The sequence below is a fragment of the Carcharodon carcharias genome, chromosome 3 (assembly GCF_017639515.1).
Source record: "Carcharodon carcharias isolate sCarCar2 chromosome 3, sCarCar2.pri, whole genome shotgun sequence".
Classification (NCBI taxonomy): domain Eukaryota; kingdom Metazoa; phylum Chordata; class Chondrichthyes; order Lamniformes; family Lamnidae; genus Carcharodon; species Carcharodon carcharias.
The window spans coordinates 24,754,440-24,782,382 of record NC_054469.1 but is presented as its reverse complement, the minus strand read 5'-3'; the positions used below and the strand labels follow the sequence as shown (position 1 = coordinate 24,782,382).

At 43.4% G+C, this 27,943-nt stretch overlaps 1 protein-coding gene across 1 annotated transcript in view; it reads right to left on the bottom strand.

Moving 5' to 3' along the window:
- Positions 1–13,568: 13,568 nt before the first annotated feature.
- Positions 13,569–27,943, bottom strand: part of LOC121276407 (WD repeat-containing protein 48) — a 124,300-nt gene continuing 109,925 nt past the window's right edge. The window contains exons 17-19 of the mRNA XM_041184759.1: positions 19,146–19,222; positions 15,684–15,876; positions 13,569–14,846 (exon numbers count right to left, since the gene is read on the bottom strand). Of these exons, the coding sequence (XP_041040693.1) occupies positions 14,751–14,846; positions 15,684–15,876; positions 19,146–19,222 (366 nt within the window). The 3' untranslated portion in view covers positions 13,569–14,750. The remainder of the gene's footprint in view (positions 14,847–15,683; positions 15,877–19,145; positions 19,223–27,943) is intronic.

Here is a 27,943-nt window from a genome sequence, read left to right as displayed (position 1 = left end):
TGGGTCCTTGCAGACAGACTTGAGGCTTACAGGCTGGAGGCTTTAGATCTTAGAATCCCTCCTTGTACCAAGGGCCTTCTCTTCCTTTATACATATTTTCCTCTTTGAATGCAGATTTTCATTGTCACTAGGTTTTTTCTTAAGCTTTAAATCTTCTAACAATAAAACCCTTTCATAATACCCACTTAACCAGTAAGCTTTTTAAAAAAATAAACACATTGTTTCTGAGCTTCATCTGGTTAGGTGTAATATTTCACCTGCTCTTTTGAATGGTCTATTTAAAAATGCAAATTGACCCCTTTACACCTCACCTTCTATTTCCCTATGCTCATCTAATTACCATTTCAAACCTACTTCTATACATCAAAGCCTCTAGACCAGCTGGCTTTAATCCAAATAAGACACCCACACATAGGCACAGGCACCACTAAACTCTATTTTAAAATAATTTCCAATAACATTATAGACATTATTATATATTCCTGACGCCTCATGCTAGTGTTTTGTTTTTGTCTGCACTTTCATGTTATTAATAAACAATAATGCTCCGCGAGACACTGGCGTTTGCCTTTTCCCCATCTGATACAACTCAATGTGCTTTTACTGTACTAACTTGATAAAATTGAATGTTAAAAAAGAACTTCCATGTTCATAAATATATTTTAAAAAGGCATGCATTTAAATAGAACTTTTTATGACCCCAAGATGTCCCCAAGTGCTTTACAACCAATAAAGTACTTTAATATTTGCTCATTAGGGTTATTAATAATTAGCCTTTTTAAATTCGACATGATGAGGGAAAACCCACTTACAAATGAATATTTCTACAGCTATAAAATTTCCAAGCGAGGTTAGAAATGAGAAAAATTGTTCCCCTTCCACAGTATAGTGGGCATGTTGAACAGACTGTTGAAGGTATTCGATTCGGGTCAAATTACACCTTTTAAAAGGAGATGGATCCGAGGCTTATTAAAATATTAACTGCACTGCCTGCTCTTTTCCCTCCCATGTGAAGTTGGATCAGGAACTCAAGAAGCTCCTTAAAACTTACTTCTCAAGCTTTTTTGTCACCGTGTACGGTTCAGATTTAAATTTTGTTTGATAATGCGCCCATGAAGTGGGTTGTTAAGTTGCCACAAAAATATAAATTATTGCTTTAAAGTAACTTACTGAAAATTGGTGGTGTTGAGAGGGAGGGCATCCATGAATAATAATCACGCATGAGGTTTGTATGGAGTAGGCATGATGGACGAATTGACCTTTTCTTGCTCTGACATTCTTTAAAAATTCTTAATCATAGGCTCAACATTCAATGTCTAGACAATCTGATGTGCCTGTTAAAGAAGATGTTAGAATTCTGGGATTTATAGTCATAAGAAATAGGAGCAGACCACATGGCCACTTGAGTCTGCTCTGCCATTTGATATGATCGTGGCAGATCTTCTGTCCCAACTCCACTTTCCCATCTGCTCCCCATATCCCTCGATTCCTTGAGACACCAAAAATGTCTACCTCAGCCTTAAATATACTCAACAATGGAGGATGCGCAACTCTCCTGGATAGAGAATTTCAAAGATTCACAACCCTTTGAGGGAAAAAATTTCTCCTAGTCTGAGTCCTAAGTGATCGGCCACTAATCCTGAGACTGTGCCTGTGTTCTAGATTCCCCAGCCAGGGGGAACCACCTCTTAGTCTCAACCCAGTTGAGCCTTTACTGAATCTTGTATGCTTCAATGAGATCATCTCTCATTCTTCTAAACTCTTGAGAATATAGGTCTAATTTATTCAGCCTCTCAACATAGTTTCCTGGGATAAGGGGTTGTCTTATCTAGTGAAATCTCGCTGTACCAACTCCATTCTGAGTACATCCTTCCTTAAATATGGAGGCCAAAATTTGCGCACGCTATTTCTGATGTGGTCTCATTAAAGCCCTGTACAATTGTAGCAAGACTCCATTACTCTTGTGCTCCAAACTCTTTGGGGTAAAGGCCTACATGCCATTTGCCTGACTAATTGCTTGATATACCAGCATGCTAGCTTTGTGTTCCTTGCTCCTTCCTAGACAATCTGGTGGGCCGATTAAAAGACCACTGGATTTATAGACTGAACAGTAGAGAAACAAGTCATGAGATTATATACTAGTCAGACCAGACTTGCTAAAATGTCACCCTGTGGGCACTACCTATGCTTACCTTCTTCTTGGATTTAAGAACAATATTCAAATCTGACCCAGATCCTCCCCATGCTCAATTCTTCCTGCAGGCAGCTCACCACCACAATCTCAAGGGCATTAAATGCTGGCTTTGCCAGTGACACTCACATCCCTAGAACGATCTGTTATGACCGGGATGGGAGGAGTGCGTGAATTATAACGCTCCACTACACGGCAGGACATACCATTAATTTAAATGTTTAATTTTCTCACTGCAATGGCCGATTGTGTACATCTACTTGGAGAGGAAAAGAGACCAGGCTTCTTTCAAAAAGCTCAGAATGATTAATTTATTATAAAACAAAACTTCTTTTAAACAAGTTTCAAGAACTGGTTGACACATGATTGTAATCCAGAATGGTAACTGACTAACCCTTTTAAACTTCCCCAGCGCATACACACACACAGACAAAGGGCACACGGGAAATCTCTGTGGAGTTGGGCGGATGGAATAAAAAACTCTCTTAGAAAGAAAGAAAAATTAAAGTTCATGAGGTTGGATGCTGCCGGTCTGAAGTTCCCTCGGATTGAGGATGGGGCCCGGTAGATGTCATGAAGTTCACCAACGACTCTCCAGCGTGGAGGAGAGTATAGCTGAACCAATTCTTCCTGTCTCAGCTAGCAGTCCAAAATTATGCAGACTATGTACTGTAGGTACACCCACAGTGCAGTCAGGGAGGGAGTGCCAGGATTCTGACCCAGTGACAGTGATGTATTTCCAAGTCAGGATGGTTGAGTGACTTGGAGGGCAACTTGTAGGTGGTGGTGTTCCTATGCACCTGCTGCCTAGTGGTTGTGGGCTTAGAAAGTGCTGTCCAAGGAAGCTTGGTGAGTTTCTGCAGTGCATCTTGTAGATGGTACACACTGCTGCCATTGTGCTTTGGTGGTGGAGGGAGTGAATGTTTGTGGGTGTGGTGCCAATAAAGCAGACTGCTTTGTCCTGGATGGTGTCAAGCTTCTTGAATGCTGTTGGAGCTGCACTCAGCCAGGCAAGTGGAGAGTATTCCATCACACATCTTCCCCTCACCCCGCTTCAGCATTCTGCAGGGACTGTTCCCTCTGGGACACCCTGGTCTTTCATTATCCCCAACACCTCATCCTTTTCCCATGGCACCTTCCCATGCAATCGCAGAAGGTCCAACACCTGCCCCTTTACCACCTCCCTCCTCACCATCCAAGGCCCCAAACACTCCTTTCCGGTGAAGTAGCGCTTCACTTGCACTTCCCTCAATTTGATCTACTGCATTTGCTGCTCCCAATGTGGTCTCCTCTACATTGGAGAGACCCATCGCAGACTGGGTGACCGCTTTGCGGAACACCTTCGGACTGTCTGCAAGCATGACCCAGGTCTTCCTGTCGCTTGCCATTTCAACACACCACCCTGCTCTCATGCCCACATGTCCGTCCTTGGCCTGCTGCAATGTTCCAGTGAAGCTCAACGATTAGGCACTTTACAGCCTTCCAGACTTAACACTGAGTTCAACAACTTTAGACCATGAACTCTCTCCTCCATCCTCACCCCTTTTAAAAATTACGGACTCAAAATGTTAACTGTTTCTCTTTCCACAGGCCTGTCAGACCTGCTGAGTTTTGGCAACATTTTTTTTAATTGTATTCCATCCACACTCCTGACTTATGCCTTTGTAGATGGTGGGCAGGCTTTGAGGAGTCAAGAGCTGAGTTACTCGCCACAGGATCCCTAGCCTCTGATCTGTTCTTGTGGCCACTGTATTTATATGGCTAGTCCAGTTCAGTTTCTGGTCAATGGTAACCCCCAGGATGTTGATAGTGGGGGATTCAGTGATTGTAATGAATTGAATGTCAAGGGGCGATGGTTAGGTTCTCTCTCATTGGAGGTGGTCAGTGCCTGGCATTTGTGTGGTGCAAATGTTATTTGCCACTTGTCAGCCCAAGTCTGGATATTGTCCAGGTCTTGTTGCATTTGGACATGGACTGCTTCAGTATCTGAGGAATTGTGAATGGTGCTGAACATTGTGCAATCATCAGCGAACATCCCCACTTCTGACCTTATGATGGAAGGAAGGTCATTGATGAAGCAGCTGAAGATGGTTGGGCTTAGGACATTATGCTGAGGAACTCCTGCAGTGATGTCCTGGAGCTGAGATGATTGATCTCCAACAACCACAACCACCTTTCTTTCTGCTAGGTATGGCTCCAACCAGCAGAAAGTTTTCCCCCTGATTCCCATTGACTCCCGTGTTGCTAGGACTCCTTCCTGCCCTGGTATTCAGTATTTAATTAACTATGCTTCCGGTTTCCACCCAACCCTCACCTCGCATTCTCCATCAGGCTCTTCCCCATCTCTTCTAGCTGTTTCTGGATTCCTTGCCTTCCTCCACTTCCAGGTATGGATTTTCTACAGGCTCCTACAATTACCTGGAAATTCAGTTCATCTGTTGATTGCTGTGTGAAGAACTTACACAATCGGTGCTAATTGGCCTTTACCTAGTTGGCAATTCTGGTCGCTTCTTCTACTCACACGGTTAACATCATTCGGCTTTTAAGAGTTTAAATTTTTCAGGAGCCAGAACATTGAAGTAAAAACCACCAAGGTGGCCTTCTTTCTTATAAAATTAAGCCAAATATATTCTAACATAATTTACTTTAGTAATTAGATGTGCAAGGCATGTCCTGCATCCTTTGCTGCCATTCAATTTTATTTCAATCAACTTTGTTCAACTGCAGATGAGTATAAAACACAGTGTCCTTGTCAATGTGAATTTAATAGTGTCCAGTCTATCAGGTTCATCATTGGAAAATGAGCCACAGCTTTCCTATATCAGACAGTTTATAATTTTCAGTTTCTCTCCCAAGAAAAATCTTCCAATGGCTTACTTATGGATTGTGACTCATAGTATGAGCATAATTCATACAAGATTATATTAATTGGAAAAACACTTTTTTACTTTAAAGTCTAAGACATATAGTTCACCAATTACCATACAACCTCTTCATATAGACTGTTTGCTTTTATTATTCATTCATGGGATGTGGGCGGCGCTGGCTAGGCCAGCGTCTATTGCCCATTCCTAACTGCCCCTGAGAAGGTAGTGGTGAGATGCTGACAAACCACAGAAGCATAGAAAAGTTATGGTGCAGAAAGTGACCATTCAGCCCATCATGTCTGCGCTAGCCAAAGAGAGAAAAAAGAAACCAGCTGCTCATTTTAATTCCACTTTCCAGCACCTGGTCTGTCACCTTGCAGGTTACAGCACTTCAGATACAGATCCAGGTTCCTTTCAAATGAGCATTTCAGCCTCAACCACCAACTTAGGCAGTGAGTTCTAGATACCCACCACCCTGTGGCTGAAAATGTTTTTCCTCATGTCCCCTCTAATCCTTCCACCAATCACAAATCTATGTTGTCTGGTAATTGACCCCTCAGCAAGGGGAAACAATTTTTTCCTGTCTACCCTATCTAGGCCCCTCATTACCTCAATTAGATCAACCCTTAGTTTCCTCTGATCTAAGGAAAACAATCCTAGCCTATCCAATCTCTCCTCATAGCTGCAATTTTTAAGCCCTGGCAATGGATTCATACTTTGCAGGTACTGCTAAAGCCAGGAACCTCATGGGGAGACGGTGGGGTAGTTGTATTGCCACTGGAATCTGCAAACCTACAGGTAATACTCCGGGGAACCAGGGTTTAAATCCCACCATAGAAGATGGTTGAATTTGAATCCAATAAAAATCTGGAATTAAAAGACTAATGATGACCGTGAAACCATTGCCGATTGTCATTAAAACCCATCTGGTTCACTAATATCCATTAGGGAAGGAAATCCACCTGGTCTGGCCTTCATGTGACTCCAGACTCACAGCAATGTGGTTGATTCTTAACTGCTCTCTGACCAAGGGGAATGGGCAATAAATGCTGGCCAAGCCAGTGACACCCACATCCCATGAACAACTTTAAAAAAAATCCAACCATAATAATAAACCATGTATGAAATTCTACATTCTGGGAGATGTGGGTTAAGAACTGAAAAACAAAATCCTCCTAGTACCAGGGGTTTTCAGCAGATGATTACAAGGGGTGATTTGGGGATGGCATTCTGCAGTTTTGTCTCTCTGCTTCAAAAGGTAAAAACTAATGACTTTACCTACCATATACCCAAGGATTATTTTTTCCCCACCTGATTGACTTGTGCAAAAATCTCAAGACCAAACTCCAGTCAATAGCAACCGGCAGAGTGACCAGCCGATCTGGTGGGTCCTGCTTTTCTCTGAATGGTCGCAGAATCTTTTGAGGTCTTGGCGCAACATCACTTTTAAAGGAACCTTGACAACGCAACACTCCGTTCCTATTGCGCTGGAGGGCCAGTCCAAATTATGCACCCTGAATGGATCTGTATTCTCCCTGGAGCGGTGAGTGTGCGACACTTATAATGGAGCCACCTTACAAGACTGGTACCTAATAATTCGATTTTTATTGTTGCAACTACATTTGACGTCATTTGAACCATCTTATACAGGGAATCGCCGAGTCCCCTTATTAACATACTGGCATTGATTTCTGATAAAATGTGGTAAGGTGAAAACTCTTCCCCTTGATTTGGATTCTGAATCTATAAACAACCAAAAATGTGGCTAGACAGGTCAGACTGCTCTTCTTTGTGAGCCTACCTCACCACACCTGAAGGGAAACCAGATCCTGGACTCTTGATTGCTTTTTCTGTAATACAATTTCTCCTGTAAAGTTTACATTGTCGTAAAGAAAGCATGTTTCAACGTCACCAATTCGAGAACCACATTCCTTCCCTCCCTACCACCCCCTCCCCCCCCCCACACCACCCCCCCCACCACAAGAAGAAAAAAACGCACAGAAGTACATAAGCATCCTTTAAATTTGGAAATCTTAAAACATTTTAAACAAAGTTATTTATTTAACATGTGTAAATTTTGCACATTTGTCACTCTTTTGGTGTTGCACTATTCTGACAGGTTGCCAGTTAAATGTGCTGTGGATCAATCTGCTTCAATCACTGGCTAGCGATGCAACACAAGGCTGGTGGGAAGGTGAGATTTGAGTAGGTCAGAGTGTCACACGTAGGATAAATCCAGCAGAATGCTGAAAAAGAAGCGCTTTCACCATACAATGTAACACTGCAGCACGGGTGAAATACAGGAAGCAGGCAAAGCAAATTATACTAGCGTTTCACTAATAAAGATCTACATATACAGTGGTTGACAAAGATACTGTGTGAATACTGTGATGATAAATATGACAACCATAAATGTCTATTCAAACCCTCAGGCAGTACTAGTTTTACGGGAGAAATACAGGACTGTTGATAAGGGGTGGTTTATTAAACAAAACCCTGAAAATCAGACATCAAATCAAAATTCTAGAAATACATAGAAGATCCACCGCAGGGGGAAAAAAAACAATTCCAGGTAAATGCTTCAGGTAACGATTCAGAGTCTCTATGCAAACCCATCAGATGCTGAGATTTACTGTGTATTTCCAGCATTTTGTTAGTGCAATCTGTGATTTTGTTAATACATCTGTGATTTAACAGCTTCAGTTCTTACTTTGATTAAATTGCAGGAAGTTCACAGTCAGCACCTGGAGTACTAGGGGGCGGGGTTTAGTACATACATACGCAATAGGAGCAGAAGTAGGCCGTTTGGCCCCTTGAGCTTGCTCCACCATTCAATCAGATCATGGCTGGTCTGTTTGTGTTATGAATTCCATATTTCCATTCACCTCTAATAACCCTAGTAATAGGTTCATGTTTTTAGGTGGGAATCCTGATCAGTGCAGGCCAGTTCTGATAGAACCGTAATCTATCTTTCCTTTTTCAGATGCGGAGTGATTTAATTGCTTTCTTGGTTTTAAAACAAAATTTCGGCTCCCCGACATTCAGGGGCTTTTCATTTTAATCTCTTGGTAATTACTTGGAAATGTCAATAACAAAACTGTCGTCAGCTCTTGGCTAACAGTAGGTGGGGTAGTAATTATTGGAAACTGGAAAGTAAAACAAGACTTGCCAAACCCTCTGTTTCCACCCATCACTCACAAACGTACAATACACTGTACTGGGCCTGCCACAAGTATTAATTAAAACAAATGTTCATAAGCAACCGTGCTTCCCCTCACACTCAAAAATCAAACCCAGTGATCAACGCAAAAAGAAACCTAACATATCTCATCACTGGCCTACCTGCTGTGAAACTGGGTCAGTTTGAAGGTAAACAGTGCATAGCCACAGCCCTCTTCAGATGGCCCAGATTGAAAATACTGCCTGTAGCCCACTTCTGCTTAAACTTAATAAAATGAAATATATGGGTTAACAAAGATGTAAAATTAACAATCTGATAAAAGAATTACAATATATTTAGTGATTCACCCCCCCCCCCCCCCCCCCCCCCCCCCCCCCCCCCCCCCCCCCCCAATCCACCGAGTGCTCTCAAAATACCTAAAAATTAGAGTTGTCAGAAGGGTAAAAATTACATGTCACGAACCTACCGTACTGGTGGCTTATCTGACTGAGAATGTCAGTTCTGGGTTTTGGACTGACACCCCTCAGGAACTGCGTTTGAGGCAATCCAAAATCATTTCACTTCAGGATGCCTGCCATTCCTTTGCTGCAAATGGGATATTCCCAGGACACGTAGCAGACCTTTTGACACAAAAGACAGGTGAGGATTGATTCTGCTGGACTTTCAGGGGTCCTTTCCTGCCCTGGTAACACAGGAGGTGGAGGTTTTAGAATTACCTGTTGCACATCATCAAATAATGTCAAATAATTCCCAAATCTGAATTTTCATCCAAACTTTCTGTATCCTCTCCTGCGAAAATCTAAACTATCCTCCTTTGACAGCACCTCCAAACCCATGATATGCACTACCTAGGAGGAGGGCAGCAAGTACATCGGAACATCACCTCCCCCAAGTGTAGAACTGAAAAGTAGGGAATTAATGCTAAATCTGTATTGAGCCTGGGATCTAGGAGTACAATTACATCAATCACTAAAAGTTGCACCACAAGTTAGCAAGGCCATAAAAAAAAGCAATTCAAGTACTAGGTTTTATTTCTAGAGGGATAAATTATAATAAAACTGTATCAAACCTCAATTAGACAACACTTTTGAGTACTGAATGCAGTTCTGGTCGCCATATTACAAAAAGGATATAGAGGTCTTGGAGAAGATGCACGATGGTCAGAAATGTGTGGGCAAACATATCAGGAAATGATTTACAGGCTGGGTCTCTTTACTCTTGTAAAAAAGGCAAAAGGTGACCTAGAGGTGTTTAAAACTATGAAAGGTTTTGATCGAGTGGTTACAGAAGGAATGTTTCCTCTTGTGGGGTGGAGCATAACTAGAGGCCATCAACAGAAGATAGTCACCAGGAAATCCAATAGGGAATTCAGATTAACCCTTTTTTACCTTAAGAGTGGTGAGCATGTGTAGTGTTTTTTTTTAATTCATTCACGGGATGTGGGCTTTGCTGGCTGGGTCAGCATTTATTGCCCATCTCTAGTTGCCCTTGCGAAGGTGGTGGTAAGCCGCCTTCTTGAACCGCTGCAGTCCATGTGGTGTAGGTACACCCACAGTGCTGTTAGGGAGGGACTTCCAGGATTTTGACCCAGTGACAGTGAAGGAACGGTGATATATTTCCAAGTCAGGATGGTGAGTGACTTGGAGGGGAACTTCCGGATGGAGTTGTTCCCATCTATCTGCTGCCCTAGTCCTCCTAGGTGATAGTGGATTTGATAGGAGCTGTCTAAGGATCCTTGGTGAATTCCTGAAGTCCATCTTGTAGATGGTACACACTGCTGCTACTGTGCGTCGGTGGTGAAGTGAGTGAATGTTTGAGGATGTGGTGCCAATCAAATGGGCTTTGTGCTGGGTGGTGTCAAGCTTCTTGAATGTTGTGGCGAGTGGGGAGTATTCCGTCACACTCCTGACTTGTGCCTTGTAGGTGGTAGACCGCCTTTGGGGAGTCAGGAGGTGAATTACTTGTCGCACGATTCCTAACCTCTGACCTGCTCTTGCAGCCACAGTATTTACATGGCTAGTCCAGTTCAGTTTCTGGTCAATGGTAACCCCCAGGATGTTGATAGTTGGGGATTCAGTGATGGTAATGCCATTGAACATTAAAGGGCGATGGTTAGATTCTCTCTTGTTGGAGATGGTTATTGCCTGCCTGGGGAGTCAGTGGCATATTGGTATTGTCACTGCTAGTATTCCAGAGACCCAGGGTAATGCTCTGGGGAACTGGCTTTGAATCCCACCATGGCTGATAGTGAAATTTGAATTCAATAAAAATCTGGAATGAAAAGTCTAATGATGACCACAAAACCATTGCCAACTGTCATAAAAACCCATCTGGTTCACGAATGTCCTTTAGGGAAGGAAATCTGCCATCCTCACCTGATCTGGCCCACATGTGACTCCAGATCCACAGCAATGTGATTGGCTGTTAAATGCCCTCTGAGCAAGGGCAATTAGGGATAGGTAATAAACGCTGGCCTGGCCATGAACGAATGAATAAACTTGTGTGGCATGAATGTTACTTGCCATTTGTCAGCCCAAGCCTGGATATTGTCCGGGTCTCGCTGCATTTGGACATGGACTGCTTCAGTATCTGAGGAGTTGCAAATAGTGCTGAACATTGTGCAATCATCAGCAAACATCCTCAATTCTGACCTTATGATGGAAAGAAGGTCATTGGTGAAGCAGCTGAAGATGGTTGGGCCAAGGACACTACCCTGAGGAACTCCTGCAGTGATGTCCTAGAGCTGAGATGACTGACCTCCAACAACCACAACCATCTTCCTTTGTACTAGGTATGGCTCTAACCAGTGGAGTTTTCCCCAATTCCCATTACCAGGGCTCCTTGATGCCACACTCAGTAAAATGCTGCTTTGATGTCAAGGCAGTCACTCACCTCACCTTGGGAGCTCAGCTCTTCTGTCCATGTTTGAACCAGAGCTGTAATGAGGTCAGGAGCCAAGTAGCCCTGGCGGAACCCAAACTAGGCGTTAGTGAGCAGGTTATTGCTAAGCAAGTGCTGCTTGATAGCACTGTTGATGACTCCTTCCATAACTTTACTGATGATGGAGAGTAGGCTGATGGGGCGGTAATTGGCCGGGTTGGATTTGTCCTTTTTATGTACAGGACAAACCTGAGCAATTTTCCACATAACCAGGTAGATGCCAGTGTTGTAGATGTACTGGAACAGCTTGGCTAGGGGTGCTGCAAGTTCTGGAGCACAAGTCTTCAGTACCATTGGTGGAATATTGACAGGGCCCATAGCCTTTGGAATATCCAGTGCCTTCAGCTGTTTCTTGATGTCACATGGAGTGAACTGAATTGGCTGAAGACTAGCATCTGTGATGCTGGGGACCTCTGGAGGAGGCCGAGATAGATCATCCACTTGGCACTTCTGGCTGAAGATTGTAGCAAATGCTTCAGCCTTATCTTTTGCACTGATGTGCTGAGCTCCCCATCATTGAAGATGGGGATATTTGTGGAGCTGTCTCCTCCAGGTTGAAGTGAACAGTATAGATGCATTTAACGGAAAGCTAGACACGGATATGAGGGAGAAGGGAATAGAAAGGGATAGAGCTAGATAAGGAAAGATGGGAGGAGGCTCAAGTGGAGCAGTATGGCCTGGTTGAGCTGAATGGCCTTTTCCTGTGCATATAGCCTTTGCAATGTAATCCTATGTTCTCTCTCAAACTCACACTGTCCCTCTTGAGACATATATCGCCCTTCCTTCTTTGTCACTGGATCAAAATCCTAGAGCTCCCTAACTAACAGTTCTGTGGAGTAACTTCTTCACATGGACTGCAACAGTTCAAGGCAGCAGTGGCTCACCATCTTCTCAAGAGAAACTAGGGGTGGGCAATAATTGCTGGCTTTGCTAGCAATACCAAATCCAAAAAATACTGTTAAGCATGTTGCATGGAGCAGAAGCAGTAGCTCTATTTTGGCATAAAATAAATTTTACTGGGCAGAAAAGGTGAAAAAGAAAATTGGCCACATGACTGAACGGTTTCATTAATGGGACCATTCCTCTGAACAGTCATAGCTCTACCTCTGGAAGCCTGGAGATTACAATTGGAGACGTGAAATTATTCATTCCTAAATTAATTAATTCCAGAGTATATGGTAAACAGTGTTCGATATTTTAAAAAAATTCAGATGAAAAAGATCTTAGTAGATGAACAGATAACTGGCAGTTACACTGACAAATCAGGCAGAAAATGGGAGCTAACAACACTTTTACATCCAATGCACTGTTCTTCCAATGATGGATATCATAAAAAGGACAATATCTCCAAATATTCCATCCATCAATAAGTAGGAACCAACCTTGGGGGTCCAGAAAACAAAAATGTATGGAAAAAAATGTCTCTTCCTACTGAGACACACAGGTTTGAATTTATCTAGCACCTTTCACAACCTCAGGGTCTCGCAAAGCATTTTACAGCTAAAGTAGTATTTTTGAATTACAGTCACATGTAATAAATGTGGCAGCTAATTTGCATACAGCAAGGTCCCACAAACAGTAATGGGATAAAGTGTGTATTAATGACGTTGTTTGGGGATTACATATTCCTGCCCTGTTGTTGTTTGAAATAGTGCCATGTACCATTAATGTCTGCTGAGAGGGCAAGTAGCCTCGATTTAACAATTCTGTGCAAGACTTTCCCAAAGCCACTTTCACACCAACCCTAAACTAGTGCCAGCGCTGAAGGTTGGACAGCTATCGTGCAGCCAGTGACAACTCAAGACTTGTCGCTTCAAACAGCCAGCTCAAAAATAAAAGACCTCTGAGTGGGTGATCATAGCAAATCCGTTAAGTTTATACTGATGGATGGTGCTGGACAGTAGGCAAGTACCTTTCCAAGGCTAACGTGATAGCAGTTTTTAGTTATTCCTATGCAACTTGGGAGAATCAATTCAGGCCAGGAGGGTGAATTCTTACCCTGCCCTTTTGTATGAATGTCACTGTGACATTCATGATGATTTTACTTCCTTTCAATTCTTTTCTTTGTGAGGCGACTTCTAGTTTCAATATAGAAATGAGTTGGTGTGTGCATATATCAATGGGTAGAGGAAGACAACAGCAAAATCAAACTGGCATAAAATGGATCATTGCTTAAAAATGGCAATAACTTGCCTCTGCAGAATGAACTTATTTAACATTATTTTAAAAGACCTGCAACTTGATTTCTCAAATTGGAAAGGTCTGGAAACCCAACAGCTATAATTTACAATATAAAATATGCACCAAAGTTCTGAGACAAGACATCGCTAACAAGGGTATTCTGTCTGTTTTGCGTATCTAGTGTATTACATTGAAGGTACCACACTGATTTAAATATTACTTTATTTGAGCCTTAATATTTCATCTCTGGATTTGAAGCATCCAAAAGGAATTAGCTTTGCAATCAACTACAAAGTCTCAAAGCTTTTTCTTAAAAAAAAGTTTTAAAAATCTTTTCTGTTCTTAGTAGGTGAATAAAAAAAAATCTTATTTACAACAAACTTCTCACAAGATAGGGTTTGGATGAAAGTGACTTACAGCCCATTAGATTTCTTCCTTTTAGAATATCAATCATACCAGGCCACCATTAGTTTGGCTTCAACCCATCCTAACGTAAAGAAATATATTCTGGCATCTGTCGCGAACCTGCCCTGTTAACCCTGAACTTGTGCCCTTGTGTCCTACTATCTCTTTCCAACTGAACTCTCTCTCTACAAGGTCCCCCTCTGACACATCAAAAGATTAACTTTTGACAGATGCAGCACCGCTAACTGAATTTAACAGAATAAAAGACAAGCTCAAGCAGCAAGAACAGTCAATCTGGGGCACAATTCCCAAATATTAAGCACATTTAACTGGTACCTGGGGACACTGTTTGAGCTCAACACTAGTGATGAATCTGCTCTTTGCACATTCCCTTATCATTCTATTTGCCCGCTCCATTTCCCAAATGAACCAACAAGATTGGTGGCATTTATATGACATCTGTAAAGAAAACTGCGGAATGTATGGAAACAAGAATTTGCAGTGATGGATAACATCACACATAGTAAGGTGACAGCAGTAGCTGGTGTGGTGTCCATGCAGGAAATGTTTCTGTGTAGACAATGAGTTAGAAACAAATAAAGGACACCTACTGATGAAGCGGTTATGTCTATTATCTGGTTCATTTATCTATGCTTTGTACACTGGGCAGTGTATTCCCTGCCACACTATAAATCTACAATAATCTGCGCCCTTCCCCTTCAAATTAAGACAGTGCACTGGGATTAAATTCAATTTACAATCTGCAATCTTCCTATGTTGTATAGCAGTTGAATTTTCCATATGATTTGACGTTTTTCTCCGTACTGGATTAAATCGGTCAGTGAGCTGGGTGGGGGTGGGGGGGGGCACTGTTATTCTGCTCTTTTAACCCAGTACAGGTAATGAGATTAGGCGCAGACAAGAAAGTTCAAAATAAGAGTATTGGCTTCTAGGAGTCAAGCCCTCTGCCATTCCTGATTAAACATCACGTCGACTTCTGCCGATAGTGAAGCGTCAGGTCCCCTCCACTCTTCCAGATGAAATGCTTCACCGTCCGCAGGTCCATGTTTGGATCAAGCACCTATGGATTTAAGTTTGGAAGGTGTTTAGAATCAAAATATTTGAAGATGTTACCATGTAATGAGAATCACCAAATAAACCTCAAATACAAAACAGGGTGGGATGATTAACATGGAATCAATTGGGATCTTCAGGCATTCACTGTATGCTTGCATCCTCTTACAAGGAAAGAACAGTATGGCTTTTAGGTAGCATCTTCGCCAAAGAAACTTCCCAAAGCACTTCACACAATAAATTACTCTCAGCATGGAAAGACTTATGTAAGCAGCTAATATACTGAGCCAACATCCCATTAACAGGTTGATTAATTACTGTGTCTTCTTTGGTGAGAGAAAGAAGTGGCTAATATTGCCCTAAGAATTGGTCCCACGTATCTTTAACTTCCATCTGATCCACAAAAGCAGGCAGATGGGACTCCACAACCACAGGGCCGCATCTCTGACAATGTAGCGCTCACTCTGGTGGAGCTGTTGGTTCAGAGGTTAATTCTGGCCAGGTCACTGGAATTCCACTGCTCTTCCTTGAATGTGCCATGGTACCTTTTACATCCAACCAAGGGGTTTTTGGAGGTTGGTGGGGGGGAGGCAAGCGGACAGACCTTGATTAAAATCTCTCTGATTAAAGCTAGCACCTCCAGTAGTGCAGCACTCCCTCAGTACTGCAGCGTAGTGTCAGCCTACATCTTGTGTTCTAGTATCTGGAGTGGTTCTCCAACGCACCATCTCCTGACTCAGAGACAAGAATGCTACTGCTGAGCCAATGCCGATACCTTATAGCACCATAACTATTGGCTTGAATGAGACTAACTAATTGAGAAGAGATTAGGGATCAAGCTAACCTGATCTTGACAAAGCAATTCAATCTTCTCCTCTGCCAGCACAGCAATGTCTTCTTCTTTGTCCTGCTCCCCGGGTTTCTCATTGTTTGAGGAGCTGGTTGTTTGTGATTCATTGTCCAGGTTGATGATCTTCTCGTAAACATGTTCCATCACCTTTCGAACCTGCAGCATGTCACTAGCCGACAAACGATCTCTGGAGAAGGGTTAAGAGTTGGAGAGTTGGTAAGCATGATTGCAATATGATTCTCTGAATGCTGTTGGGAGGCAGAGCTTAACGTATTAAATCAAATTCAGTCACAAAAAGGTCTTGGGTGCTAGAAATCAAAAAAGCAGCACAACGTGAAATTCACAGCAGACTAGTCAGCTTAAAAAAAATGATTTACATTTATATAGCACTTGCCGTAGCTTCAGGACCTTCCAAAGCACTTCACAGAATCACAGAATTTTAACAGCACAGAAGGAGGCTTTTGGCCCATCATTTCTGTCACTAGAAAGGTTCAAAATCGATAAGGAGGAAGTGTTGAATAGATTGTCAGTACTTAAAGGCACTGGGACCAGGTGAGATGCATCCAAGGATATTGAAGGAAGCGACAGTAGAAATTGCAGGGGCACTTCGATCTTCCCTAGACTCAGAGGACTGGAGAATTGCAAACATTATGCTCTTGTTCAAAAACGGTTGTAAGGAAAAGCCCAGCAATTACAGACCAGTCAGTTTAACTTCAGTGATGGGCAAGATTCTAGAAACAATTATTCAGGATAGAATTAGTAGTCACATGGAAAAAAATGGGTTGATAAGGAACAGCCAGCATGGATTTCTAAAGGAGAAGTCATGTTTAACTAACTTGCTGGAGTTTTTTGAACAGGTGACAGAAAAGGTCGATGAGGGTAATGCTGTTGATGTACACGGACTTTCAAAAGACACAGTGCCACAGAACCGATTTGTGAGAAAAGTTATTGCTCATGAAATAAAATGGACAGAAGCAACATGGATACAAAATTGACTGAAAAACAGGAAGCAGAGAGTAATGGTCAATGGATATTTTGGGCTGGAGGGAGGTTTGTAGTGGAGTTCCCCAGGGGTCGATATTGGGACCTTTGCTTTTCCTGATATATATTAATCATCTAGGTCTTGATGCGCAAGGGACAATTTCAAAGTTTGCGGATGATATGAAACTTGGGAGTGTTGTGAACTGCGGGGAGGATGGTGTGAAACTTCAAGAGAACATGGTCAAGTTGGTGGAGTGGGCAGATAGGTGGCAGATGAAGGTCGTTGTGGAAAAGTGTGAGGTGATGCATTTTGATAGGAATAACACGGACAGACAATATAAAATAACAGGTGGAATTTTGAAGGGGGTGGAGAAGCAGAAAGACATGTGTATGTGTGCATAGATGGTGGCAGAATGGGTGGAGAGCGCAGTTAATACAGCATATAGTATACTGGGCTTTATTAATAGGGGCATAGAGTACAAGAGCAGGGAGGTTATGCTGAATTTATATAAAACCCTCGTTAGACCTCAGCTGGAGTATTGTGAATAGTTCGGAGAACCATATTGTATGAAAGATGTGAACACACTGGAGAGTGCAGAAGAGGTTTACAAGATTGGTCCTAGGGATGAGAAACTTCAGTTATGAGGATAGATTGGAGAAGTTGGGACTGTTCTCCTTGGAGAAGAAAAGGCTGAGAGGAGACTTGATAGAAGTTTTCAAAATCATGAAGGGGCTGGACAGAGTAGATAGGGAGAAGCTGTTCCCACTTGTAAAAGGATCAAGAATGAGGGGGCACAGATTTAAATAATGTCATGGGATCTTTTACACCCACCTGATGGAGCAGATGGGACCTTGTTTAATATTGCACCTGAAAGATGGCGCCTCTGACAGTGCAGTACTCCCTCAGTATTGCAGTGGACTGACAGCTTAGATTTTTGTACTCAATTCTCTGGAGCGGGACTTGAACCCATGATCTTCTCACTCAGAAGCTATATTGCTTTCAACTGAGCCACAGCCAGAAGAAAGAACATTTAATATCTTAGGCCCCCGCCTCAATACACCTCCACTCAAAACTTTAACGCACTTTTTTACTCCCAGGTGCTGAGGGATCAGCTGCCACTCCAGTTTTTAGGCGCTTAACAATCACATAGATTTCTTATATCAAATGAGATACGGAATAATATTTATTTACAGAAATGGAAAACAAATATTCACTTTCCACAGTGATTCCCCTTTACAGTGCACAGCAGACAAGTGAGGCCTTGCAGTGTGGCTCGCATAAAGGGAACAAAATAAAGCTGAGATCCCACGCTGCTGTGCACAACATAGATTCAAGTTGCTCAAATGTTTCTGCATCAAATCAGGATTGTTAGAAGCTTTCAGATTAAACTGATCAGTTTGCAAATCTCACACCACAGCCTTGGGTCAGGAATTCAAATAAAAAAACAGACATAAACGTGATTGTATTTTTTAAACTGCTGCTGCTCCTGCTAGGTGAAACTTGGCAAAGCACTGTCTCTATTTTGGGAGCTCAGTACAAAGAACCCAATTATTGAGCACATTTTGTTCTTGGGATCAGTATTAAATTTACACAAGAAATGTTACAGCACAGAGTGCATTGACTTGCATTGGGTCGCTGGAATCAGAATTAGCAGTTTGAGTTTAACTTGAACATTTGCAAATATATTGGAGTTAAAATATTCGCTGGCCGTTAAAATTGTACACAGGTATATAACAGAATTAATATACTTTTTTTGCCTCTTGTATTTCAAGCACAGCCATTGGGCAGTGACTTTTTGTGAGATAAGTTTCATAACCAAAGAGCTCAAGGAAGAATGTTAGTGCCCCTTAGAATGGGAGAGCAATGGGCATTGGTGATAGCAAATAGTACCCATTTGAGAATGATCATCCACACACATTCAGAATGGAGTAAGTCTGATGGCCTATTCCTCCCTCCAGGCAGTCCTTTCTAAGCAAGGATTCTCCATGGCTTCATGACACTGGTTGTCGGGTTTATTTTTACCTGAACTGTCTTTTGATATTAGCACAGATTAGTACCAGAAGAACACAAAGCACATTGAACACTTTAAAAGGAAAAACTTGCAGCTAATGCCGACAGTTAATCTTTTGTAAACAGTTTTCCCCAACCACTTATAATAGTCACATTAAACACTGAGAGGCTAAATGAAGTCGGATCAAGTTCAGCAAGTCTTTACACAACACCATTTTCAATCAGTACAGTATCACTTTACAAAATTCACCCCTTTGATAATTTAAGCACTACGTTCGATGTACAAACTCAACAGTCTTAAACTTTCATTTGCACATTCCCTCTGATCTAATTGAGGTCCAAAGAAGAAAAGATCCAAAAATGAAGAAAAAGAGACAATTGTTCTCAGCTTTAAAACAGGACAGATTATCAGCTTAGTGGAAATGAATATCGTTCTGAGGAGCTCTTTAATTACACCTACTTACTTCTTAAGTGTCTTTGCTCCCGAAGAAGAATGAGGCTGCAGGTAGAATGGGATTTTGTTGAATTTGGGCATGTTTTTCTGCAAAAGAATGTAAAAACATTAAGAGTGACACGAGGAATTGCAAACGTTATGCCCTTGTTCAAAAAAGGTTGTGAGGATAAACCCAGCAATAACAGGCCAGTCAATTTAACTTCAGTGGTGGGGCAGCTCCTTGAAACTATTATTCGGGATAGAATTAATAGTCACATGGAAAAATGTGGGCTGATTAGGAAGAGCCAGCATGAATTTCTAAAGGGCAAATCGTGTTTAACTAACTTGCTGGAGTTTTTTTGAAGAGGTAACAGAGAGGGTCGATGAGGGTAATGCTGTTGATGTGATGTACGTGGGCTTTCAAAGGCCTTTGATACAGTGCCACACAACAGGAGAGGCAGTGGTATAGTGGTATTATCACTGGATGGGTGGGGACCTGGGTTTTTTATTGAATTCAATAAAAAAAATTATGGAAATAAAAGTCTAATGATGACCACGAAACGGTTGCCAATTTTCATAAAAATCCATCTGGTTCACTAATGTCCTTCAGGAAAGGAAATCTGCCATCCTTACCTGGTCTGGCCTACATGTGAATCCAGACCCACAGCAATTTCGTTGACTCTTAAAAATGCCTTCAAAACAAGGGCAATTAGGGATGGGCAATCAATGCTGGCCTAGCCAGTGATGCCCACATCCCAAGAACGAATAAAAAAAAAGACTTGGAATAAAAGGGACAGTGGCAACGTGGATATAAACTTGGCCGAGTAATAGGAAATGGAGAGTAATGGTCAATGAGTATTTTTTGGGCTAGAGGAAGGTTTGTATTGGAGTTCCCCAGAAGTCGGTATTGGAACCATTGCTTTTCCTGATAATATAGTAATGATTTAGATCTTGGCGCATGTGGGACAATTTCAAAGTTTGCAGATGATACGAAACTTGGAAGCATTGTAAGTTGTGAAGAGGACAATATCGAACTTCAAAAGGACATAGACAAGTTGGTGGAGTGGGCTGATGATGTTCAAGGCAGAGGAGTGTTAGGTGATGCCTTTTGGTAGGAAGAACATGGAGAGACAATGTAAAATAAGGGGTACAATTCTTAAGGGGTGCAGGAGCAGAGGACCCTGGGTGTATATGTGCATTTTTTTTATTATTCATTCATGGGATGTGAGCTTCGCTGGCTGGGCCAGCATTTATTGCCCATCCCTAGTTGCCCTTGAGGTGATGGTGGTAGTGAGTTGCCTTCTTGAACCGCTGCAGTCCATGTGGTGTAGGTACACCCTCAGTGCTGTTAGGAAGGGAGTTCCAGGATTTTGACCCAGTGACAGTGAAGGAACGGCGATATATTTCCAAGTCAGGATAGTGAGTGACTTGGAGGGGAACTTCCAGGTGGTGGTGCTCCCATCTATCTACTGTCTTTGTCCTTCTAAGTGGTAGCGGTCGTAGATTTGGAAGGTGCTGTCTAAGGAGCCTTGGTGAATTCCTGCAGTACATCTTGTAGATGGTACACACTGCTGCTACTGTGTGTCGGTGGTAGAGGAGTGAATGTTTGTGGATGTGGTGGCAAACAAGCAGACCGCTTTATCCTGGACAGCGTCCAGCTTCTTGAGTGTTGTAGGAGCTTCCAGGAAAATGGGGAGTATTCCATCGCACTCCTGACTTGTGCCTTTAGATGGTGGACAGCCTTTGGGAAGTCAGGAGGCGAGTTATTCGTCGCACGATTCCTAACCTCTGACCTGCTCTTGTAGCCACAGTATTTATACGGCTAGTCCACTTCAGTTTCTGGTCAATGATAACCTCCAGGATGTTGATAGTGGGGAATTCAGTGCTGGGAATGCCACTGAACATCAAAGGGCGATGGCTGGATTCTCTCTTGTTGGAAATGGTCATTGCCTGACACTTATGTGGCATGAATGTTACTTGCACTTGTCAGCCCAAGCCTGGATATTGTGCAGGTCTTGCTGCATTTGGGCATGTACTGCTTCAGTATCTAAGGAGTCACAAATGGTGCTGAACATTGTGCAATCATCAGTGAAGATCCCCACGTCTGACCTTATGATGGAAGGAAGGTCATTGATGAAGCAGCTGAAGATGGTTGGGCCGAGGACACTACCCTGCAGAACTCCTGCAGTGAAGTCCTGGAGCTGAGATGACCGACCTCCAATGACCACAACCATCTTCCTTTGTGCTAGGTATGACTCCAGCCAGTGGAGAGCTCCCCCCCGCCGATTCCCATTTACTCCAGTTTTGCTAGGGCTCCTTGATGCCACACTGGTCAAATGCTGCCTCGATGTCAAGGGCCGTCACTCTCAACTCATCTTGGGAGTTCAGCTCTTTTGTCCATATTTGAACCAAGGCTGTATTGAGGTCAGGAGCTGAGTGGCCCTGGCGGAACCCAAACTGGGCACCAGTGAGCAGGTTATTGTTAAGCAAGTGCCGCTTGATAGCACTGCTGATGACCCCTTCCATTACTTTACTGATGATGGAAAGTAGTCTAAATGACCAGGTTGGATTTGACCAGCTTTTGTGTACAGGAAGTACCTGAGCAGTTTTCCACATAGCCAGGTGGATGCCAGTGTTGTAGATGTACTGGAACAGCTTGGCTAGGGGCATGGCAAGTTATGGAGCACAATTCTTCAGTACTATTGCCAGAATATTGTCAGTGCCCATAGCCTTTGCAGTATCCAGTGCCTTTAGCCGTTTCTTGATATCACAGGGAGTGAATCGAATTGGTTGAAGACTGGCATCTCTGATGTCGGGGGCCTCTGGAGGAGGCCGAGATCCACTCGGCACTTCTGGCTGAAGATTGTTGCAAATGCTTCAGCCTTATCTTTTGCACTGCTGTGCAAAATCATTGAGGATGGGGATATTTGTGGAGCCACCTCCTCCATTGAGTTGGTTAAATGTCCACCACCATTCATGACTGGATGTGGCAGGACTGCAGAGCTTAAATCTGATCTGTTAATTGTGGGATCGCTTAGCTCTGTCTATCATTTGCTGCTAATGTTGTTTGGCACGCAAGTAGACCTGTTTTATAGCTTCACCAGGTTGACGCCTTATTTTTAGGTATGCCTGGTGCTCCTGGCATGCCCTCCTGCACTGTTCATTGAACCCAGGGTTGATCCCCTGGCTTGATGGTAATGGTAGAGTGGAGGGTATGCTGGACCACGAGGTTACAGATGGTGGTTGAGGACAATTCTGCTGCTGCTGATAGCCCATGGCACTTCATGGATGCCCAGTCTTGAGTTGCTAGATCTGTTCGAAATCTATCCCATTTAGCACGGTGGAAGTGCCACGCAATATGATGGAGAGTATCCTCAATGTGAAGATGGGACTTCGTCTCCACAATGACTGTGTGGTGGTCACTCCTACCAATACTGTCATGGACAGATGCATCTGCGGCAGGCAGGTTGGTGAGGATGAGGTCAAGTATGTTTTTCCCTCTTGTTGGTTCCTTCACCGCCTGCTGCAGACCCAGTCTAGCAGCTATGTCCTTTAGGACTCGGCCAGCTTGGTCAGTAGTGATGCTGCTGGGTCACTCTTGGTTTGGACATTGAAATCCCCCACTCAGAGAACATTCTGCACTCTTGCCACCCTCAGTGCTTCTTCCAAGTGATGTTCAACATTGAGGTGCACTGATTCATCAGCTGAGGGAGGATGGTATGTGGTAATCAGTAGGAGGTTTCCTTGCCCATGTTTGAACTGATGCCATGAGACTTCATGGGATCTGGAGTCGATGTTGAGGGCTCCCAGGGCAACTCCCTCCTGACTGTATACCATTGTGCTGCCACCTCTGCTGGGTCTGTCCTGCCAGTGGGACAGAACATACCCAGGGATGGTGATGATGGAGTCTAGGACATTATCTGTAAGGTATGATTCCATGAGGATGACTATATCAGGCTGTTGCTTGACTAGTCTGTGAGACAGCTTTCCCAATTTTGCCACTAGCCCCCAGATGGATCATTGAAGGTAGCAAGACAGGTGGAAAGAGCAGTTAGTAAAGCATGTAGTATCATGGGCTTTATTAATAGGGACATAGAGTACAAGAGCAGGGAGATTATGCTGAGCTTATATAAGACGCTAGTTAGACCTCAGCTGGAGTATTGTATACAACTCTGGGCACCACACAATTGGAAGGATGTGAATGCATTGGAGAGAGTGCAGAAGAGGTTTACAAGAATGATTCCAGAGGTGAGAAACTTCAGTTATTAGGATATACTGGAGGGGCTGGGACTGTTCCCTTTGGAGAGGAGAAGGTAAAGAGGAGATTGGATAGAGGTGTTCAAAATCATGAGGGGGCTGGACAGAGTAGATAGGGAGAAGCTGTTCCCGCTTGTAAAAGGATCAAGAATGAGAAGGCACAGATTTAAAGTGATTTGCAGAAGAGGCAAATGTGAGAAAAAACTTTTTCAGGCAGCGAATGGTTCGAGTCTGGAATCCACTGCCTGGAAGTGTGTTGGGGGCATTCAAAAGGGCATTGAATGATTATTTGAATAGAAACAATGTGCAAGGGTACAGGGAAAAGGCATGAGAATGGCACTAAGTCATAATGCTCATTCGGGGAGCCAATGCAGACACGATGGGCTGAATGGCCTCCTCCTGTGCTGTAATATTCTATGATTCTGATTCTGTGAGGGGCACAGAAAGTCCACAAAGAAATCTGGAGCAAGAAACTCAAAGGGAGAAAATATAAGGAATCTTATAAGAATTTTATATTAAGTCGTCTTGTGTTTAAAAAATGTTGTGATGCTTTATTGATAAGATTCCATTCAAAATTCAGCATCATCCGATCATTAAAATGGGAAATAAAAGCATGGCACCGTTGTAGACAATGTATCTTTTTTAACTGAAAAATCGAAGGGGAGAAAAAGCAAGTTAAAAATGTTTGCATTAACATGCAATTCTGGTTATCTAATCACAGGTAGGATTGTGAGGGGAACACAGGTGAGGAGCCATGATGCCAGATGCCAGAGACACAAGAAACTAGGTAAGTTTAACTTAAAGTTTAAGCTCAATCAAGGTTAACCTTCTTTTTAAATGGGACACTTTTGAGGTGACCCAATTGAAGTCTGAGATGAAACCTGTTGATGTTCACTATGGTGAAAGATTTAATAATCATGACAACAACAACTGGCACAGTAATTTGAAAAGGTAGAATTTAGAAGCCAAAACTGACAGCGAGTACGCGCCTGCCCCCTACATGCCAGGTAGGCGAATGATTTGAAATGCACACACCAAGATGATCCCAGTCCAAGGTGCACTGATGGAGCTCAGCTTAAGAAATCACTGCAAATGTGAAATTTGCTTCAAAACCCATTGGGAAAAAGGATGAAAGAAAACCTAAGTATTGCTGGTTCTGATTGCTATCCAATAACCTCTCCCAGAATACACATGAACATAGGACAGGATTTAGTTGGGCCATGGAAAAACTCAGCAGGTCTGGCAGCATCGGCGGAGAAGAAAAGAGTTGACGTTTCGAGTCCTCATGACCCTTCGACAGAACTTGAGTTCGAGTCCAAGAAAGAGTTGAAATATAAGCTGGTTTAAGGTGTGTGTGTGTGGGGGGGCGGAGAGATAGAGAGAGAGAGAGAGGTGGGGGGGGTGGTGGTGTGGTTGTAGGGACAAACAAGCAGTGGTAGAAGCAGATCATCAAAAGATGTCAACGACAATAGTACAATAGAACACATAGGTGTTAAAAGTTGGTGATATTATCTAAACAAATGTGCTAATTACGAATGGATGGTAGGGCACTCAAGGTATAGCTCTAGTGGGGGTTTTTTTTTTAAATTTTTTTTTAAATAATGGAAATAGGTGGGAAAAGGAAAATCTTTATAATTTATTGGAAAAAAAAAGGAAGGGGGAAACAGAAAGGGGGTGGGGATGGGGGAGGGAGCTCACGACCTAAAGTTGTTGAATTCAATATTCAGTCCGGAAGGCTGTAAAGTCCCTAGTCGGAAGATGAGGTGTTGTTCTTCCAGTTTGCGTTGGGCTTCACTGGAACAATGCAGCAAGCCAAGGACAGACATGTGGGCAAGAGAGCAGGGTGGAGTGTTAAAATGGCAAGCGACAGGGAGGTTTGGGTCATTCTTGCGGACAGACCGCAGGTGTTCTGCAAAGCGGTCGCCCAGTTTACGTTTGGTCTCTCCAATGTAGAGGAGACCACATTGGGAGCAACGAATGCAGTAGACTAAGTTGGGGGAAATGCAAGTGAAATGCTGCTTCACTTGAAAGGAGTGTTTGGGTCCTTGGACGGTGAGGAGAGAGGAATTGAAGGGGCAGGTGTTGCATCTTTTGCGTGGGCATGGGGTGGTGCCATAGGAGGGGGTTGAGGAGTAGGGGGTGATGGAGGAGTGGACCAGGGTGTCCCGGAGGGAGCGATCCCTACGGAATGCCGATAAGGGGGGTGAAGGGAAGATGTGTTTGGTGGTGGCATCATGCTGGAGTTGGCGGAAATGGCGGAGGATGATCCTTTGAATGCGGAGGCTGGTGGGGTGATAAGTGAGGACAAGGGGGACCCTATCATGTTTCTGGGAGGGAGGAGAAGGCGTGAGGGCGGATGTGCGGGAGATGGGCCGGACACGGTTGAGGGCCCTGTCAACGACCGTGGGACCAGGGTGTCCCGGAGGGAGCGATCCCACGGCTGTTGACAGGGCCCCCTTGTCCTCACTTTTCTTCTCCGCCGATGCTGCCAGACCTGCTGAGTTTTTCCAGGTAATTCTGTTTTTGTTTTGGATTTCCAGCATCCGCAGTTTTTTTGTTTTTATTTAGTTGGGCCATGCCTTCCACAGTCAAAAGTTTAGCATGAAGAACTAGCCAAGGCACTGAGGCTATGTCTCCAAGGGCCTAGCGATCTTGCAAAAAGCCTCAATTCCAATGGAAGTCTCTTCAGGGTCCTGAAAATCTGTGCATATTAATTAGATGCTCAATATATTTTATTTGGAAAGTTGGAATAAATCGCTTTTAGTCGCTCACTGCTAATTTAATAAGGCATCACTAAACAGGTGAAATAAATGACTGGGAACCAGTGAATATGGCCAGTAGGACTAAGAGGAAGGGCAGGCAGGGAGAAATTACTGAACACAGTGGGACTGGGGGCCTGAAATGCATTTGTTTCAATGCAAGAAGTATAACAGGCAAGGCAGATGAGCTTAGAGCTTGGATTAGTACTTGGGACTATGATGTTATTGCTATTACAGAGACTTGGTCGAAGGATTGGCAGGATTGGCAGATAAATGTTCCAGAATTTAGATGTTTCAGGCAGGATAGAGAGGGATGTAGAAGAGGTGGGGGAGTTGCACTGCTGGTTAAGGGGAATATCACAGCTGTACGACAGGAGGAAACCTCGGTGGGCTCATGCAGTGAGGCAATATGAGTAGAGCTCCAGAATAGGAAGGGTGCAGTCACAATGTTGGAAGTTTGCTATAGGCTTCCCAATTGCCGGCGGGAGATTGAGGAACAGTTATGTAGGCAGAATTTGGAAAGATGTAAAAGCAATAGGGTTGTTGTGGTGGGTGATTTTAACTTTCCCCATACTGATCGGGAATCACTTAGTGCTAGGGGTTTGGATGGGGCAGAATTTGTAAGGTGCATCCAGGAGGGCTTCCTGAGACAATATGTAGATAGTCCAACTAGGGAAGGGGCAATACTGGACCTGGTATTAGGGAATGAACCTGGCCAGGTGGTCGAAGTTTCAGTAGGGGAGCATTTTGGGAAAAGTGACCATAATTCAGTAAGTTTCAAGGTACTGGTGGATAAGGATAACAGGAGTCCTTGGTTTAAGGTGCTTAATTGGGGGAAGGCTAATTATAACAATATTAGGCAGGAACTGAGGAATCTAGACTGGAGGAGGATGTTTGAGGACAAATCAACAACTGACATGTGGGGGGCTTTCAAACATCAGTTGATAAGAATTCAGGACTGGCATGTTCCTGCTAGGATGAAGGATAAGCATGGCAAGTTTCAGGAACCTTGGATAACGAAGGTTATTGTGAGATTAGTCAAAAAGAAAAGGGAAGCATTCGTATGGGCTAGAAGGCTGGGAACAGATGAAGACCATGGAAGAAAGTAGGAAGAAACTTAAGCAAGGAGTCAGGGGGGCTAAAAGGGGTCATGAAAAGTCACTGGCAACCAGGATTAAGGAAAATCCCAAGGCCTTTTATACATATGTAAAAAGCAAGAGGGTAGCCAGGGAAAGGGTAGGCCCACTCAGGGACAAAGGTGGGAATCTGTGTGTGGAGCCAGAAGAAATGGGAGAGATACTAAATGAATACTTCTCATCAGTATTCACCAAAGAGAAGGACTTAGCAGTCGATTTGTCTAAGGAAGAGTGTGTAGATAGCCTGGATCATGTTGAGATCAAAAAAGAGGTGTTAGGCATCTTGAAGAATATTAAGGTGGATAAGTCCCCAGGGCCAGATGGGATCTACCCCAGAGTACTGAGGGAGGCAAGGGAGGAGATTGCTGGGGCCTTGACAGAAATCTTTGTATCCTCACTGGCTACGGGTGAGGTCCCAGAGGACTGGAGAATGGCCAATGTTGTTCCATTGTTTAAGAAGGGTAGCAGGGATAATCCAGGAAATTACAGGCTGGTGAGCCTTACGTCAATGGTAGGGAAATTATTCTTCGTGACAGGATTTATTACCATTTGGAAGCAAATGGGCGTATTAGCGAGAGGCAGCATGGTTTTGTGAAGGGGAGGTCGTGTCTCACTAACTTGATCGAGTTTTTCGAGGAAATGACAAAGATAATCGACGATGGCAGGGCAGTGGATGT